Source organism: Onychomys torridus, chromosome 1, assembly GCF_903995425.1.
Source record: "Onychomys torridus chromosome 1, mOncTor1.1, whole genome shotgun sequence".
Taxonomy (NCBI): Eukaryota; Metazoa; Chordata; class Mammalia; order Rodentia; family Cricetidae; genus Onychomys; species Onychomys torridus.
In genome coordinates, this window is record NC_050443.1 from 81,447,441 (window position 1) to 81,466,048 (window position 18,608).

Genomic DNA, 18,608 nt, shown 5'->3' on the forward strand with positions numbered 1-18,608 from the left:
CTGGGATGCTGAAACATGAAAACTAGCAGTTTGGGGCAAACTTCTAACTAGTAGTACATGCCTGAATCCCAGGACTAAGGAAGTAGCAGCATGAGGAGTTTGAGCTTATCCTTGGCTACACAGAAGTTCCAGTCAGTCTGTGCTTCTTTTTTTTTTTTGTCTGTTTTTTGTTTTTTGTTTTTCGAGACAGGGTTTCTCTGTGTAGCTTTGCGCCTTTCCTGGAACTCAATCTGCAGACCAGGCTGGCCTCGAATTCACAGAGATCCACCTGGCTCTGCCTCCCAAATGCTGGGATTAAAGGTGTGTGCCACCACGCTCGGCCAGTCTGCGCTTCTTAAGACCCTGACATAAAGACCAAGAGAGGAGCTGGCAAGATGGCTCAGTGGGTAAAGATACTTGCCACCAAACCTGATCTGATTTTGATCCTTGGAACCCAGACAGCATGAGAGACTGGACTCCCACAAGTAGCTTTATTTATTTGTTTGTTTGTTTATTGTTTTATTTATTTAATTATATTAATTAATTAATTAATTAAATTAATTAATTCATTCATTCATTCATTCATTCATTCATTCATTCATTCGGTTTTGCGAGACAGGGTTTCTCTGTGTAGCTAGCCCTGGCTGTCCTGGAACTCACTCTATAGATCAGGCTGTCTTTGAACTCACAGAGATCCACCTGTCCTTGCTGGGATTAAAGGTGTGCACTGGCAACACTGCTAGGCTTCCACAGTGGTTTCTGAATGTCATGTGTGTAGTGTGGTATAGGCATACATACAAAAAATAAAAAATAAAATTTTTAAAATTTTATACAATTAAGAGGGAAAAAATAAACATATAGATATTAAATTCTTGGAAGACAATTATCTGCTTTATATATTCCTTTAACAGATTTAAACACTTCAGATTACAATCAACTGTCAACACCTACCGAACCAACTGCACCAAATCCAGTACTGGGCTGCCCAAAGAGACCTGTTCCTGTTCCAAATGCTGTCCCAGTGCTGGTATTTGTAGCTGTCCCAAAAAGACCTCCTGGCTGTGAGGCTTGAGTTACTCCAAAGAGGCCCTGGAATGGGTAATTTAGATTAAAAGGCAGTCATGGTAGTTTTCTTTAAAATCTTAGAGAGATAAATAAAAACAATTTTTTAAAAGTCACCATTGCTTATAAAAGCATGTGTGATAAACACAAAATTCTTGGAACATTTCTTTGCACAACCTTGAAAAGCAAGAATAAGGTATCCTTCCCAAAACAGCGAAGCTAAAGTTATTAAAACTTTAGAGTCCAGGACTGTAAATTCATCCCTATAACCTAAGTCCCTGTTTCCAGAACAATGAACTTCAAATGCTGGGCATGTACTAAGGCTTTCTATGAATTCTGGTGCTCTAAGGTATTAGGTTACATAGGAAATTCCAGGATAATCTAAGCTATAACAAGACTATGTTATCAAAACAAACAATAAAAAAACTCACCTCATTTTCTTCTAAATGCTTTATAAATTGGACATAACTCATACTTATAATCCCATCATGTATGAGGCTGAAGCAAGTCTCAGGGAAGCCTGGACTGCACAGTGAGACCCTGGGTCATACATAAAACACAACCACGAGTTTTGTAATTCTAGGTATTTGATCTATTGAGTAAACTCTGGCTATTCATGAGGGATTTAACCTCATTCTTTCGCAGATGGATAATCAGTTGTGGTACTCTTGTTGGAAAATCAGTTGTCTTTAAACATGAGAATTCCTTTCTTTATTCTCAATTTTATTCATATGCTCATTTAATTTTTGAGATTAATCTCATATAACCTAGACTGGCCTTGAACTAGATACATAATCAATACTATCCTTGAACTCTGGCTCCTCCTCCCAAACGCTGAGATTATAAGTATGCCCAGTTCTATAGTTCTGTTCTTATAATTTCAATAACCATTTTCTTTACTTACAATGCTTTATTTTTGTCTTTTTTTTTGCCCCCAGAGCTGAGGACCGAACCCAGGGCCTAAGCGCTCTACCACTGAGCTAAATCCCCACCCCCATACAATGCTTTTTTTTTTAAACACTCATCCACATATGTAACGTACTTTGATGATTCATACACAGTCCTTTCTCATTATCTCTCTCCAACTCCCTCTGGAACAATTAATCATCAATATCACAAGGTATATAACCTTAAGATAGCAACCTGTAGCCCACTAAGCTCTTAGTGATAAGAAAACTATGGTCAGAAAAGATAAATGACTCATTCAACAAACTCTCAATGAGTAGTGTACGGGCTGAGACAAAATCTAGGTCTTCATTACACAAAGATTTGTTTTCTTCCCCATACTAAATAACCTCAGCTCTAAAGGACTGCTGTGGAGCTAGCACTTACAAGGTGAACATGATTATTAGCTTAACATATAAGACCTAGAGTTAACCAAGGACCTGTTTCCTTACCATAGTATTGGTGCTCGGCTGCCCAAGGGTACTAGTATTACCAAAGGAAAAGCCAGTATTCTGGGTAGTTGTAGCCTGGCCAAACGGTTTGCTGAAGAGACTGGTAGTCTGTTGATTCTGTTGGCCAAAGAGACCACCTGGATTTGTTCCAAATCCAGTTGTGCCTTTCAGAAAAGGAAAGGAGAAATAAACAAAATACAAATTAAAAAAAAAAAAACCAAAAAACAAATAGAACTCTCAAATGAGCCAGTAAGTCAATCATCTGAGCTTTGTCTATTGCTATCCAAATTATTCTATATTCATTTTTTTTTTTTTTTTTTTGGTTTTTGGAGACAGGGTTTCTCTGTAGCTTTGGAGGCTGTCCTGGAACTCGCTTTGGAGACCAGGCTGGCCTTGAACTCAGAGATCCACCTGCCTCTGCCTCCTGAGTGCTGGGATTACAGGCGTGCGCCATCACCGCCCAGCTATATTAATTCTTTAATAGCCTTCATTTTCTATCTTCAGCTAGCTCTACTTTATATAAAACTTTCCAGCTGGGCGGTGGTGGCACACGCCTTTAATCCCAGCACTCAGGAGGCGGAGGCAGGAGGATCTTTGTGAGTTCGAGGCCAGCCTGGTCTACAGAGCGAGATCCAGGAAAGGCCCAAAGCTACAGAGAAACCCTGTCCCGAAAACAAAACAAAAAAAAAAGAATTCTAATAAGACTGAATGACCTTCCTTTGTAAACTCAACTTTCCTTTTTATAAGGAAAAATATTCAATCTATGTTTAAATTAATTTTGACAGAATGAGTTTTTTTCTTCCTATCAATATATTCAGCCTCATCTTTTATATACAGTACTGTATTCATTGAGCATAGTGGCACAGCCTTTTAATCCCAGCTCTTGGGAGGCAGAGGCAGGAGAATCTATGTGAGTTCAAGGCCAGCCTAGTCTACATAGTGAGTTCCAGGACAGAGAAATCCTGTCTCAAAAAAAAAAAAAAACAAAATGAAAGGAATAAATCTGTTAAGTCAGAAATACTAAGGCTGAAAAGAATGTTAAATGTAAACTAGATACATTTTTCTAGAAAGCTATGGAAACTTTGTAACTTTTGTTTGCCTTTACAGAGGTAAACTTATGGCTAAGGGAGAAATCCAGGAAGGAAAAAATCTTTGTTTGCTTTGGTTTTTGGCAGAGTGGCCTCACAGTTTACTATGTTGCTAAGGGTAATCTTCAATTCTTTATCTTCACTTCCCAAATCCTGTAATTATAATCATGAACAACCCAGACAAGCTACAATGTAAGCTTTGTATTGTAACTTTTGCATTTTTATCAAGTAACTTAGCTATCACCCTAAATGCTTTCACACCCTATACTGAATCAACATGGTTATCTAATCAGGGTTTAGAATCTGATAATGTATTCCTGGGGACTGAAAACAGAACCTTATATATGCTTGAGTTATACACCCAACCCCAACCCTTTTGTCTAAGACACTATCAACCTTTCCACGTTGAAAGTACAACTATTTTTTGCTTTTGTTTTTCGAGACAGGATTTCTGTGTAGCACTCGCTGTCCAGGAACTTACTCTGTAGACCAGGCCGGCCTCGAACTCAGGGCCATCTGCCTCAGTCTCCAAATGCTCCAAGTGATCTCCAAGTGGGATCAAAGGTGTGCACCACCATGCCCAGCATTTTTATACTAATTTTGTACTACTTTGTACTACTCTGAATATAGTAGTAATCCTCAGAATGAACCTTCACTCATTATCAAATGACTTCTCTTTCAAAATAAACCTTAATGTTTCCCAAGCAAATAAAAAGTCATCTCTTGCAGGGTAAGGTACATATGCCTACAAGTCCAGCACCTGAGAGGCAGAAGCAGGAAGACTGTGATAATCTAAGGCTACTTTGGCCTACGTAGCAAGTTCCAAGTCAAGCTCTGATCCACTCGCAAAGTCCTATTAAATACAGCCCTTGTGTCCCCTAGAATTCTGGAACACTCACCTCTCAGGTAAAAACCTGAGTTTTTTGGGCCTGGTGGCTCACGCTTATAACACCAGTATTTGGAAGGCTGAAGCAGGATTGCTTTGAGTTTAAGGTCAACTTGAGTTAGAGTGAGACCCTGCTTCAAAAAGGCCTCTAAAACCTCTCAGAGTTTTGAGACTCATAACTTCAAGTTAGCAGATTTTTCCTAAAAATACAACCAGTTCTTTTACCTTTGAGTAGGTTACTACTCAAATATCACCTCTGAAATGAAGGATTCCTTAGCTATTTCACTTTTAACTATCTCTCCCTATTCATAAATATCCCCAAATTATTTTTTCTCCACAGATCTTGTAACGAAGTAAGCCACGATTTACTTTTATTTGACCATTCTTCTTTATGATACAATCAAGTGCTTACTAGTTCCGAAGCCAGTTTTGTTCTGACCGTATGAAAAAGCTGAATTAGTGGTAGAGGAGCTGAAGAGTCCTGTTGCACTGGAAGTCGCTGGAGAAGACCCAAATAAGCCAGCTGTGGTTCCTGCTCCCACTTGGTTCTGTGGGCCTTTACGGTTAGCCTGATAATCCTCCAAACGAAGTTCCTGAAGGTAAGCACATTACCAAACTTAACATACAGCAAAAAAAGAAAAATTACTTAGAAGAGACTCCCCAACAATCTATTAGAGTAACATCACTGATGAGGTGTAATACTAAATTACAAAAGTAAGTATCCATCTATATAAAACTCAAAGACTGGCAAAAATTGGGCAATCGAGATAGCAGTTAATTTTGGAAGGAGAGTATTATGATGAGGGGCAGGGTTATTAATAAGGGCATTGGGATGTTAGCTATTCTTGTTTCTTTTCCTTTTTTTCTCTATACTGTCACTTGATAAGTATCTTTCCACTTAATGAAAAACTTATTAAGCCATATACTTAGGATTTTGCATAAATTTACTAAAAAGTCATGTATGCACAAACATGCATGCTCACTGCATTGTAAATATCTAACCAGAACAGAATACTAGATAGACCTGTATATGTGGAGAATATTATAAAATAATGTATTCCTAATAATATATGATCTTGAAAAACACCTTGATTAATGTAAAACTTTTACTCAGATCCAATTCGAACCACTTAATCTTACAAAGAATCAAATATTTGAAAAAGCTGTTTTTATGTACAATGAAAGTATTCGGCTCACTTTCTGTACTTCATTTTACTTACCTCTAGTGACTTGCTTTCATACTCTTTCATAGCAGTAATACACTGATGCTTGGTACTGATGTTAGTGCTAACACCAGCTTTGACCATAGTGTCTGTACCAGTAGGAGGCTGCAGAGGAAGACAAAGGTACATTTCTAAGTCCAACTCTTACAGACACAGTTTGCCAACCACTGAACTTTAAAATTATTCCATTTCTTCTTTTGTAACAAGACAGGGCCAAGGGCTGGATACAGTTCAGTGGTGAATGCCTAACATTTGCAAAGGCACTCCCCGCCCCACTCAAAAAACACTATTTAGGAGGGCATGATGGCCTATATCAACTATCCCAGCACTCCAGAGGGAGCTATGAATATCAAACCAACTCGGGAAGGCTACGAGTGAGACCTTATCTCAAACAAAATAAAAGATGGAGCTAGGCACAGTGGCACAAACCTATAGTGCCAAATATTTTTGAAGGTGAAGCATGATCATTTGAGACCAGGAACTCAAGACCAGTCTGGGCACCACAGTAAGACCCTCATGGCATAATCAAATTGTTTTTCAAGGATGCTTGATTAAAATATAGGGTAACATTTCTGATCTTTCTCCAACATCACAGTTATGTGAACAAACCCAATCTTCATTTTTAAAGATAATTTTTTATTATTTTTAATTATACATAGCTGTGTGCCTGAATGTATATGTACATGTGAGTGTACAGAGGCTGGAGGCATTGTATCTCTTGGAGTTAAGAGTAATTAATAGACAGTTATAAGCCAATAGGTAGGTATTGGGAACCAAATTCCAGTCCTCTGTAAGAATAGCAAGTACTATTAACTACTAAGCCATTTCTCTAGCCTTGAATAAATCCATCTTGGTAACAGATTTACCACAAACTTAAGTATTAGCCTCTCAACTCAAGCTATCCACTTATATGGTAAAATACAGGTAATATTCTTACCAATGGTTTTATCCAATTTACTCAAAAAAAAAATATACATATTTAGATCTTTAAAAGCAGTATCATCTGTTCTTTAATTATCTGCTTTTTATTTTTCATTCTTTTATTAATTCATTGAGAGACAGGGCCTCTATGTAGCCATGGCTGTCCTGGAACTCTATATTAAGCAGGCTGGACTTGAACTCAGAGATCCACCTGCCTCTGCCTCCTGAGTGTTAAGGATTAATGGTGTGAGCCACTACATCCAGTTTTATTTTTTTGAGACAATATTCTAATAGCCTACACATGCCTTTGAAGGCCAGGGTTTAACTACAAGGCCCATAGTGCACTAACCCTCCCATCCACTTTACTGTCTCATTTTTCCATTCCACCCAAGGTTTTATTCTTTTTGTGTTTGTTTTTGAGACAGGGTTTCTTTGTGTAGCTTTTGGAGCCTGTCTTGGAACTCACTTTGTAGACCAGGCTGGCCTCGAACTGATAGAGATCCAAGGTTTTATTCTTGAATAGATGATAGACTGTTCTACATATCTTCATGAAGAAGTTCTTTTTCTATGATCTGTCCATTATTCTTTATTTCTATAAACAGATGATTACCCCAATTCTGCTTTAGAACAGAAAATACTGATAGACATTTGGAATCCTAGCACTAAAAAGGGGAAGCAAGATCACTGAGTTCAAGGCAAGTCTGATCTATGTAGTCAGTATAAAAAGCCAGCCTGGATTACACAGCAAGACCCTACCTCAGGAATTCTGCATATATATGGCTATCATAATCAACACTAAATACAAACTTGACTGAAGTAAGTACAATTTTAATATACATTGTAATCTAGATGATGTTTCATGCTGGAGATTAATTTCAGCTCAGTGGTAGAGTGCCTTACCTACCATGCATGTATGAGACTTAATACCATCAGGGCAATATAAAAAAAAAATTTTTTTTTTTTTTTTTTGAGGCAGGGTTTCTCTGTGTAGCCCTGGACATTCTGGAACTTGCTCTGTAGACCAGGTTGGCCTCAAACTCAGAGATCCACCTTCTGCTTCCCAAGTGCTGGGGTTAATGGCATGGACCCCCACCCCCATCCCACACAGACACTCTTAAAGTTGAAAAGAGTTTATATATTGCCCACTGAAGGCTACACAGGGAGCTTGCCCAAATCATGCAGCCCCAAGCCTCACTGATCCTTGTCTTTAATACATAAAACCTGGTCAGCTAGCAAGAATAGTTACCAAGAAGTAAAAACTACAGAAACAAAAAAGCAAGGTTAGCACATTTAAGGATTTTCCTGGATCCTGGAATTAAGGAATAGGTCTTTGATGGATTAGGTCTTTGTTCCCATTTTTACCAAGTATTGGGATCTATGTGTTGGGTTCTAAGGTCAGAATAGGGCCTCTAAAGTGTAGTCAATTATGCCAAGGTCTTGAGGCCTATATTACACCAGCACCAGATGGAGGTTCACAACCATCTGTTCTTGCAATTCCAAGAGATTGTGATACCCTCTTTTGGCTTCCCTGGGTACTGGCATGCACACATGCAACAAATATTCATACACATAAAAATAAGCTTATTTTTTTAAAAAGCCAAACTATGATATGAATTACTGGAAATAGGAGCAATCTGACAATTCATTCTACAAAGAAATACATAGGAAAAAAAACATTCTGGAAGAAAATACGTACATTAAATTTAATAGTGGTTCCTGTAGGTGCTGCTGTAAAACTACTTGGCCCGAAGAGAGAGCCAGATGTGCTACCAAAAGGGTTAGAGGTGGTGTTTGTAGTTCCAAAGAGCCCTCCACTGCTAGTACTTGTTCCAAAATCTGTAAATTAGAAAGAAAATTAGAATTAAATAGCAAACAACTTCATCCTGAACACCTTGGAAGTAAGGTACGGTAATAGCAGCAGTGCTTTCACAATGTCAAATATTCTTTATTTCTCCTGAGCAGATTTATTTAGGCAATATTCTATACCAACACATGCTTCCAGGCTACAACTTTCAAGGTAAAATAATCCAAACCCATGTACAGACAAGACTACAAAGAAACACTAACTGTGCATTTTATCTCATTTCTCCTTTTCTTACTAAGAAGAATGAATGCTGAATAAAATTGTCTTTCTGAAAATACCTCATAACAGACATCAACACATAAATATCCTATGTTTTTTAATTAGATATAATACTTCATGTACCCATACATTATGAGAATATTTTGAACATGTAAATCGTCCTACGGAAGCATTAAACATAGACAGGTTAACATAAAATGTGATAACCATCCCTAAAAAAAGGTAAAATCAGAGGGCATTGTTGGTCATTTTACAGAAACTAACTCAGAAGCAGGACTGTAATCCAAGCACTTGGGAATGCTTTCAGTTTGGGCTAGCTTCACAGTGAGTTCCAGACTAGCCCAGGCTACACACAGTGAGACACTTGTCTCAAAATCCAAAAAGTAACTAACATAGAAATAGCAGACTCTACCTAGCAGGGCATTGTGGCCCATGCCTTTAACTTCAGAAGGGAAGCAGAGACAGGTAGATCTCTGAAGCCAGTTTTGTCTACATAGTGAGTTCCAGGTCAGCTAGAAGTACTTTGTGAAAACCTGTCTCAAAAAGGGGAAAAGAAAAGAAAAAAGAAACTAAAGACTATCTTTCTTTCCACTGATGTTCTACCTGCATGGATGTCTGGGTAAGAACGTTGGCTGCACCACAACTGGAGTACAGACAGCTGTGAGCTGCCACATGGGTGCTGGCAGTTGAACTTGGGTCCTCTGGAAGAGCAGCCAGTGCTCCTTCTCCAGCCCCCAGACTATCTTTCTTAAAATATGGTGGGGCTGGAGAGATGGCTCAGAGGTTGAGAGCACTGACTGCTCTTCCAGAGGTCCTGAGTTCAATTCCCAGCACCACATGGTGGCTCACAACCATCTGTAATAAGGTCTGGTGCCCTCTTCTGGTCATACATGCTGTATACATAATAAATAAATAAATCTTTAAAAAAAATATATGGTTAAGTCATCGGGTGGTGGTGGCGGCAGCACACAACTTTAATCCCAGCACTTGGGAGGCAGAAGCAGGCAGATCTCTGTGAGTTTGAGGCCAGCCTGGTCTACAGAGTGAGTTCCAGGAAAGACACAAAGAAATCCTATCTCGAAAAACCAAAGAGACATCATACAGTGCCAGAATGTCAGTAAACAAGAAAAATCTACCTGCCAATGTTTATCTTAAGTGATATGCTAATAACCATTATGAGCATTTGATTGCCCATTGGCAAACTATCATTTCTAACTAACTCTAACCTTAATATATAGTTTAAAGTTAGTAGGAATATCACTTTTTTTTGGAGACAGGGTTTCTCTGTTTAGCTTTGGTGCCTTTCCTGGAACTCACTCTGTAGCCCAGGCTGGCCTCTGCCTCCTGAGTACTGGGATTAAAGGTGTGTACCACCACTGCCTGGCTTTTTAAATTTTTTTTTCGGGGGGTGGGGGGTATCACTTTTGAATTAGCACCCTAAGATTGCATTTTATAGGGAATGTTTCAACGTCCTACCAGAAATGGTGGCAGAAACTTGTATGTAATATCAACAATTGGGGAGGTAGAGTCAAGAGTTTGAGGCCACCCAGGGCTACATGAGACTCTGTCACACCAAAAAACATTTTTTTCCAACATCCCCACAATTTTGCCTTTCAAAAAATACTGTTGGTTAGTTAGCCACTTATATTACTGTGCTCTTGTACCATAAATAGCATCACCTCATAGGGCACATTTAGTGTTGCTCTAAAGTACTATGTAAAGAAGCAGTTACTAGCCATGTGAATTTAAAGGGTTAAAAATTGGGCTGGAGATATGGCTCAGCGGTTAAGAGCGAGCACCAACTGCTCTTCCAGAGGTCCTGAGTTCAATTCCCAGCAACCACATGGTGGCTCACAACTATCTGTAATGAGATCCGGTGCCTACTTCTGCCATGTAGGCAGAACACTGTATATATAATACATAAATCTAAATACATATTAAAGGGTTAAAAATTAGGGGGTTGGGGATTTAGCTCAGTGGTAGAGTGCTTGCCTAGCAAGCACAAGGCCCTGGGTTCGATCCTCAGCTAAAAAAATAAAAAAAAATTAAAAACATCTGCCATGAGCAAGGAATGGAGGGGAGTAATCAAAGCATATACAGCATTTCTCATCCAGGTGCTCTAGTCTTTTCGTTGTAAATGTGAGACACAGATAAGGAAAGAGTTGTCTTTGCAGTCAACACTACTGACTGACTTGAACACACCCTTCTTGACACCCTGTCAGCATACCTCCAACAATACTACTCTGACCTGAGTTTTCATCCTATGTCTGGGTATTCTATATCTATATTCTATATTCTGTGTAACCCTGGCTCCTGAAACTCATTTTGTAGACCAGTATGACCTTGAACTGAGATTCTCTGTCAGGCATCTCTTCCTCTCTGCATCTTTTACAAATACTACTGCTTCAAGCCCCTATTCTTTAAGAGATATATTTACTGCCCTCTTTTCTAGCCTACAAAACTCAATACATTTTCAGATTCTCCTATTTCCTGGTTTTGACCACTTGGTGGGAAAGGAGGTAGTGAGCACAGAGCAAAGAAGAGAGGACACATTCAACAAACAAATCAAATACTAAACCATTAGAAGTACAAAGAATGGTGTTCTACTTACTCCCAAAGCCAGTTGGTTTATTTTGTGCAAATGCATTGTTCTGGGATGAGAAAAGACTGGTCCCTGTACTTGCAGTTCCAAACAAACTATTTGATGTTCCTGTCGATGTACCAAATCCAAAGCCAGTGCTTGTGGAGGTTGCTGGCTGGCTAAATGAATTGGTACCAAATAATCCTCCTAAAGAGATGGAAGGGGAAAAAAGTTTATGTAGTAAATTGTAGTTACCAAGTAAATTTCTATACCATCTACACATAAACCAGATGTATTCCAAACAAAATCTCTTACCTGGTTTGGTCTGTGAATTTCCAAATAAGCCTCCAGTATTGTTGCTAGAACCAAATGCAGATGTTCCAAATGCTCCTCCACTAGTAGTACCAAAGCCAGTATCTGAAACAGCAAAATCCAGGGTCTGTGAGTAAAACAGTTTTAAACATTTCTTTGTTTTATTTTGGTTTTTTGAGACAGGGTTTCTCTGTGTAGTCTTGGCTGTCCTGGAACTCACTCGGTAGACCAGGCCGGCCTCAAACTCAGAGATCCTCATACCTCTTACTCCAGATCGCAGGGATTAAAGGCCTGCACCACCACTGTCCAGCTACATTTCTTAACACTTCATTAAGTAGGACCACTAATACAGTTTGAAGCCTTTCTCAAATTTCCATCAAAATTCTTACAGGACAGAAATCAAGCCAAGGTATTTGTCTCCAGAAGGCTATGAACTTGAAGTGAAAAGGTGTGACTTTGTGCATGCTGCCCGGTGGTATAGAGTACCTGTCTAGCACAGGCAGTGGAGGGACAGATAAGCACAAGGGATGGTGCAATCTACAGTGGGTGGATCCTCCACCATCAGTGAAGATAAGCACAAGGATCCTACAGACTGTCTCAGATCTAACTCTCGATTATGTGAAACTGACAGTGAAAACTATCACGGTGGTTCATGCCTTGAGAAACTGAGACAGAAGGGTTGAGAGCTGGAAGCCTGAGTTACATAAATAGTTATAAGCGGGCTCAGGCTACAGTGATAACTAGTCTCAAAACAAAGCGACTGAATCAACAAAAGACAGACAAATTAAGACATTTTCTCCTTTTTCATTATTTTTCAAAACTTACTTTGTCCAAATGTTGAAGTTGTGCCGAAGCCTCCTGTCCCACCCCCAAAGGGGGTTCCAAATGATTTGTTAAACATCTTCCAAACAAGTGTTTGCTTCAGAAAGCTGGAAAACAAAAGTTACTCTTTTGAGACACCACAGAAAGTAATTTGTTTCAAGAAATCTACCATTCTACAAATATTAGTTAGGCCCACAGAAATGATAGCATACTGCTATTAAATATCCTAAAACCTTGAATGAATAAATTAATTAAATTAAAAATATTAAATTAAAATATATTTTAATTAAATATAATTAAAACCCATAAAATGTTCATTAATCTACACACTTGCTAAAATAACTAACTAGTGGGGATGGAGAGATGGCTCTGAGGTTAAGAGCACTGATTGTTCTTCCAAAAGTCCTGAGTTCAATTCCCAGCAACTACATGGTGGCTCACAAACATCTGTAATGAGATCTGTAATTTGTGATTCTACCGATGACCATCCCTTTAAAATGTTTTTCATGTATGCACTGAATTGTTGGGCAATTTAACTTTTATTACTTTTAGCATATACATCCCTACAAATGCCACAGCACATGTATGGAGGTGAGAGGATGTAACAATAGGTTCTCCTTTTGAGTTCTAGAAGTTAAACTCAATTCACCAGACTTGGCAGAAAGATGAGACACCTCATTGGCTCAGTTTTTTTTTTTTTTTAATTTTTACCTAACTTTTGTTTAAATATCATAATACAGATCAGTATAAACAGTTTAATGATGCTGTGGGTTTGCTCCCCAGTATTGGATGTGGCGACAAACACCCATAACCTTAGCACTCTGGAGGTGGGAGGAAAGGGGATCAGAAATTCAAGGTCATCTTCAGCTACACAGACAGCTCAAAGCCAGTCTAGATTACATGAGACCCTGTCTCAAAAACAAAAAAAGAAAAAACAAGACCTAGGAGATCATACAGTATGTGCATCAACAATTATGACCATATTCTGTTATCTCAACTAAACTGTTTCCCTGGCCAGGGCTGGAGAGGTAGCTCAGCAGCTAAGACTACCTACAGCTAGAGGCTCATGTCATCATCACTTACTCTTCAGTAATAAGATCTGCTTTAAGGTCCCTACCTTTAGCCAGATAACAGGCAAGATTGCCAGGGCTATACAGAAAGACCTCTCCTCCAAGAAAAAAAAAGCCAAAAGATTTGAATAGATACGTTAGGGAAAACAAGATTTGAACAGACTTGTTAGCAAAAAATAGATGAATGGTAAATTTTATTTACATATGTACTACCATACTTTTTCAAAATTCTATTTTATAACACAAACAGTTCAAGGCCAGCCTGGACACATGGACCATGTGTCCCTCAAAACAAACAAGTGCTATCCAGTTATCATGTTGATTTTGCCAGGCACCTCCAACTTTTTTGTGTTTTTGATTTTGGATACTGCTGTGGGATGCTCTGTATGTCAAATGTGTTGCTCTGATTGGTTAAAATAAATAAAGTGTTAATTGGCCAGTAGCCAGGCAGGAAGGATAGGGTAGGTGGGACAAGGAGGAGGAGAACTGTGGGAAGTGGAAGGCTGGGGGAGATACTGCCAGCCACCGCCATGACAAGAAAGAGATAAGGTACTGGTAAGCCACGAGCCACGTGGCAAAGTATAGATTAATAGAAATGGACTAAATATAAGAGTAAGAGCTAGACAATGGTAGGCCTAAGCTAATGGCCAAGCAGTTTAAATAATATAAATGTCTGTGTGTTTATTTTATAAGTGGGTTGTTGGACGAACAGGTCTTGGTGGCACCTGGAGAGAAGCTCTCCAACTACAGGATACAGGCTTAGTTAGTTACAGTGCTTGAGGTTATATATAGGAAATTTAGATTTATAACTATCATTGTGTCAGGAGATTATTATTGTTAGCATGTTTTTGATTATTTGCCCTTATCATTACTATTATTTTTAGCATGTGCTGTGTATGTAAACATACTTTGATCATATTCCTTACTTATTCCTTCCATATTCCTAGTACTTTCATGTCTTTTGAGCCATGTGGTCTAGTTTCAGATCAGCATATGAACACTTATGCAACAGGTGTGGTGATATTGTGTTCCCCAATATAGTGCACCCTAATAAACTTATCTGGGGATCAGAAAACAGAACAGCCACAATATTAAACAGAGGCAATAGTAGGCAATAGTAGCACACAAGCCTTTAATCCCAGCATTCTGGAGGCAGAGATTCATCAGGATCTCTGTAAGTTCAATGCCACACTGGAAACAACCACGCATGCAAACAACACACACCTTTAATTCCAGGAAGTGATTGATGGCAGGAGGCAGGAAGGTATAGAAGGCATGAGGATCAAGAACTAGAGCCTGGGGTTGGGGATTTAGCTCAGTGGTAGAGTGCTTTCCTAGCAAGCACAAGGCCCCTGGGTTCGATCCTCAGCTCAAAAAAAAAAAAAAAAAAAAAAAAAAAGAACTAGAGCCTGGCCGGGCATTGATGGCACACGCCTTTAATCCCAGCACTCGGGAGGCAAAACCAGGTGGATCTTCGTGAGTTCGAGGCCAGCCTGGTCTACCAAGAGAAATCCAGTAAAGGCGAAAAGCTACACAGAGAAACCCTGTCTCGGAAAAGCAAAAACAAAAAAAAAAAGAACTAGAGCCTGTTAAGCTTTTAGGTTTTTGAGCAGCAGGTCAGCTGAGGTCCATTCAGATGAGGACAAAGAGGCTTCCAGATTGAGGAAAGAGATCAGCTGAGGAATTGGTGAGGTGAGGTTAGCTGTGGCTGGTTCTGTTTCTCTGATCCTTCAGCGTTCACTCCAATACCTGGCTCGGGTTTGTTTTTACTAATAAGACCTTCTAACAATTCTTGCTACAAACAGGTCATCGAGAGGCAAGGCCCTCAAAGACCATCTCTCACTTGGCAAAGACCAGTGGATCTCAAGACAGCGCTGGGATCGAGCAAACTGTAAGATCTCTTCTCATAAATACTGATGATTTAGCTGGGCAGTGGTGGCGCACGCCTTTAATCCCAGCACTTAGGAAGCAGAGCTAGGCAGATCTCTGAGCTCAAAGCCAGCCTGGTCTACAGAGTAAGATCCAGGAAAAGTGCAAAACTACACAGAGAAACCCTATCTCGAAAAACAAAAAGCAAAAAAATAAAGACTGATCATTTTCTCAGCAGTTTTTGGTTTAACTTTTCTCAGTCAGGCATGGGAAAGATGTGGTCATTCTCAGAAACCCTTTTTTTCTGAAATATTTTCCCCTAAAATTCTTTGGGAACTGATGTTTCACAGGTTTCTTATCTGGAAATACCAGCTGTCACCACCCCAGACCCTGGGGACTTTTCTGTTTCAGTGCTGACAGGATTGATCAGAGGTAATAAAAGCTAGTAGTTACATACAAGGAAGAAACACAGGGACATAACGATGTCCCCTAATTCTGGGGAAACATTAAGGTGGAAAGAGTGCCTAATGAAAGTTCACTCTTTATAAAGAGCCTTGGGTGTGCAGAATCCTTTGACAGGACAAGGGAACAGTTGGAGAAATACAAACTATGCAAGCAGCTTACAGCCAATCACCCCTATTTCCATAAATAAGTTTTTAACAATATTGTTGTTCTTGAGAACGTGTGCCTATATTTATCACCTTTTAGCTTTGTAAGGACAGGATGTGCCTGGCTCGATATTTAGCCAAGTTAATAAAATGCTAAGTGTTATCTCTGGTTTAAAAGTTGGTAAAATTATATTCCGTTTTTGCTGGAGGTTAATGCTGGAGAGTGGGAAAAACATGTTTGTTTATGAAGTATAAATACATAAAGATGACCTGAGCTTTTTAGGGGCTAGTTACTTGTATGAAACTCATCTGGTGATTGGACACTTCCCCATCTCGGGACCTGAACCTGGGACTGCCACACTATCTTTTGTTCTTTTCTTTTTTGTTTTGAGAAAGGTTTTCACTGTGTAGCACTGGCTGTCCTGGAACTTACTTTGTAGAACAGGCTGTCCCTGAACTCAGAGACCTACCTGCTTCTGCTTCCTAAGTGCACAACCACACTGAACAGCCAAGTACTTTCTTATTCATCTCCACGCACAGCAAACTTATCCATGTAAATCTGACATCTATTGGAGGAACATGCCACTCTTTAAAAGGTGATTAATGACAACTTTTCCTCTGTGAAATGTACCCTTACAGAGCATTTTAGTTGTAATTTGTGCTTTGGCTACACTGACTCTATACACCTTAAGTTCTATAGCTCCCAACATCAACATTTTCCTTTTAATACTCTTACCCTGAGACAGAAACCTACCATTCGTTAGACACTCATTTCACAAAGGGATTTTAAGTAATAATAAAATACCCTGGAAAATACCTCAACATCTACAAGCTCATTTATATTTTTCATCTCAATAACAATGAAAGAATATTGGTATTAGCTATCACTGCTATTATCACCTCTATTTTGCAGATTAGAAAAAAAGAATCAAGTTTTACAAAATTTTACAAGGTCAAAGAGGTAAGCAGAACTCAAGTTTAACCTATGTTCTAACTTTCCAAAGACACTTTCAATCACAGGAAAGTAACAGGCAATATGCTTGCTGTTTCAACTGCTTCAGTCCCAAGAAGAAGAAAGAAGGCAGCAAACACCTATAACCCACGAAGAAAGTGTCTCATTCAATGCAACCTACCTTTCTTTTGGTTTGTTTGTTTGTTGTTGTTGTTGTTTTGGTTTTTTCAAGATAAGGGTTCTCGGTGAAACAGTCCTGGCTGTCCTGGAACTCTGTAGACCAGACTGGCCTCGAACTCAGAGATCCACCTGGCTCTGCCTCCCGAGTGCTGGGATTAAAGGTGTGCACCACCACCACCACCCAGAAGATCTGCCTGCATCTGCCTCCTAAATGCTGGGATTAAAGGTGTGAGTCAGCATACCCACTCAACTTTCTAAGTTCTGAGAAGATCAAACTTGGTTTATTCTCATTTATCAAGCTGAGCAAGGTCTGTTGTTTAAAATTATCACAACAGAGGCTAGGAATTTAGCTCAGCTAGCAAGAGTACTTGCCTAGCATGCACAAAACCCCAGAACAGCATGTCTGTAATTCCAGCATGTAGATTTAGGAGGATCAAAACTTCAAGTCATCCTCAGTAACATAGATCTTATCTAAAAATAAACCACAATAGAAACAAAATTACACTGAAGCAAATCAAGACCAGAGACAACCTCACAATCTTTCAAAACCACAGAGTTGATGAAGAATAGCTAACTGGGTGAACTGGATGGAGTTCACCTATAATCCCAGCACTAGAGAGGTGAAGGAAAGAGAATCAGTAGTTCAGGATCGACCTCAGCTACTCAGTGAGCTTGAGGCCAGCCTAGGCTAAGGCCCGACCACAAAACAAAAACTAAACTAGTGAATCCAGAAAACTCAGCTCTTCAAACCATTTGTTTCCCTAACTCTGCTGTGTACACCAGACTCAGTGAAAACTACCCACCCTTTACTCTTGTTGCTGCCAAACAACCCAATTCACTCTATTACACTTCAGCTTGGTATCTTTTATAAGCCTATGTTAACTTCATCTAGCAATGGCATTCTTCTAGACATCCATAACACAACACAAACTCTGCACATAGCTCTCCTGACCTTACTTCCCACCCTGGGCACTGAAACACTAAACTATGCAGATTTTCATTTAGGACTGCAGAAGATCTGTTGTACCAGCTGCTGTACTGTAAGACAGCCTTCAGCTGCCAGTGCTTTTCACAACTGCCTCTACTGAAGACTGCCTCACCCATGGCCATACTTTCTTCCTGTGACAGTCAAAACCATGGCCAATGCCAGGATTCTTGGCCCTAGCTCAGCTTAAAACTCTAAAGGGCAGGTGATTTCAGCTTTTTAATTTTTTTTTTTTTTCTTTTTGGTTTTTTGAGACAGGGTTTCTCTGTGTAGCTTTGCTCCATTACTGGAACTCACTTGGTAGACCAGGCTGGCCTCAAACTCACAGAGATCCACCTGCCTCTGCCTCCCGAGTGCTGGAACTAAAGGAGTATGCCACCACTGCCCAGCGCTTTTTAATTTTCATGGGATTGGTTGACACCTTCATCAGGACACCACAGTTCTAGAAATATATAGCTTAGGGTAGAATGCTTGTCTACCCAGAAAGGGTCCTAAGTTCAATTCTTTTCTACCACTAAAATGAAAAAAACAGCATCACACAGGAGAGAGTCAGAGTTAATGCTTGCCTATTGAAAGTGCCTAGCTAGGTT

The 18,608-nt window shown here is 39.5% G+C and overlaps 1 protein-coding gene across 3 annotated transcripts in view; it reads right to left on the reverse strand.

Moving 5' to 3' along the window:
- The window catches only part of Nup98 (nucleoporin 98 and 96 precursor), an 88,995-nt gene that overhangs the window by 65,804 nt on the left and 4,583 nt on the right, over positions 1 to 18,608 (reverse strand). For all 3 annotated transcript variants that reach the window (XM_036187651.1, XM_036187670.1, XM_036187661.1), the window contains exons 2-9: positions 12,358 to 12,461; positions 11,536 to 11,637; positions 11,251 to 11,427; positions 8,253 to 8,392; positions 5,633 to 5,740; positions 4,825 to 5,005; positions 2,439 to 2,602; positions 931 to 1,068 (exon numbers count right to left, since the gene is read on the reverse strand). In XM_036187651.1, coding sequence (XP_036043544.1) covers positions 931 to 1,068; positions 2,439 to 2,602; positions 4,825 to 5,005; positions 5,633 to 5,740; positions 8,253 to 8,392; positions 11,251 to 11,427; positions 11,536 to 11,637; positions 12,358 to 12,433 — 1,086 coding nt within the window. In that variant the 5' untranslated portion in view covers positions 12,434 to 12,461. The remainder of the gene's footprint in view (positions 1 to 930; positions 1,069 to 2,438; positions 2,603 to 4,824; positions 5,006 to 5,632; positions 5,741 to 8,252; positions 8,393 to 11,250; positions 11,428 to 11,535; positions 11,638 to 12,357; positions 12,462 to 18,608) is intronic.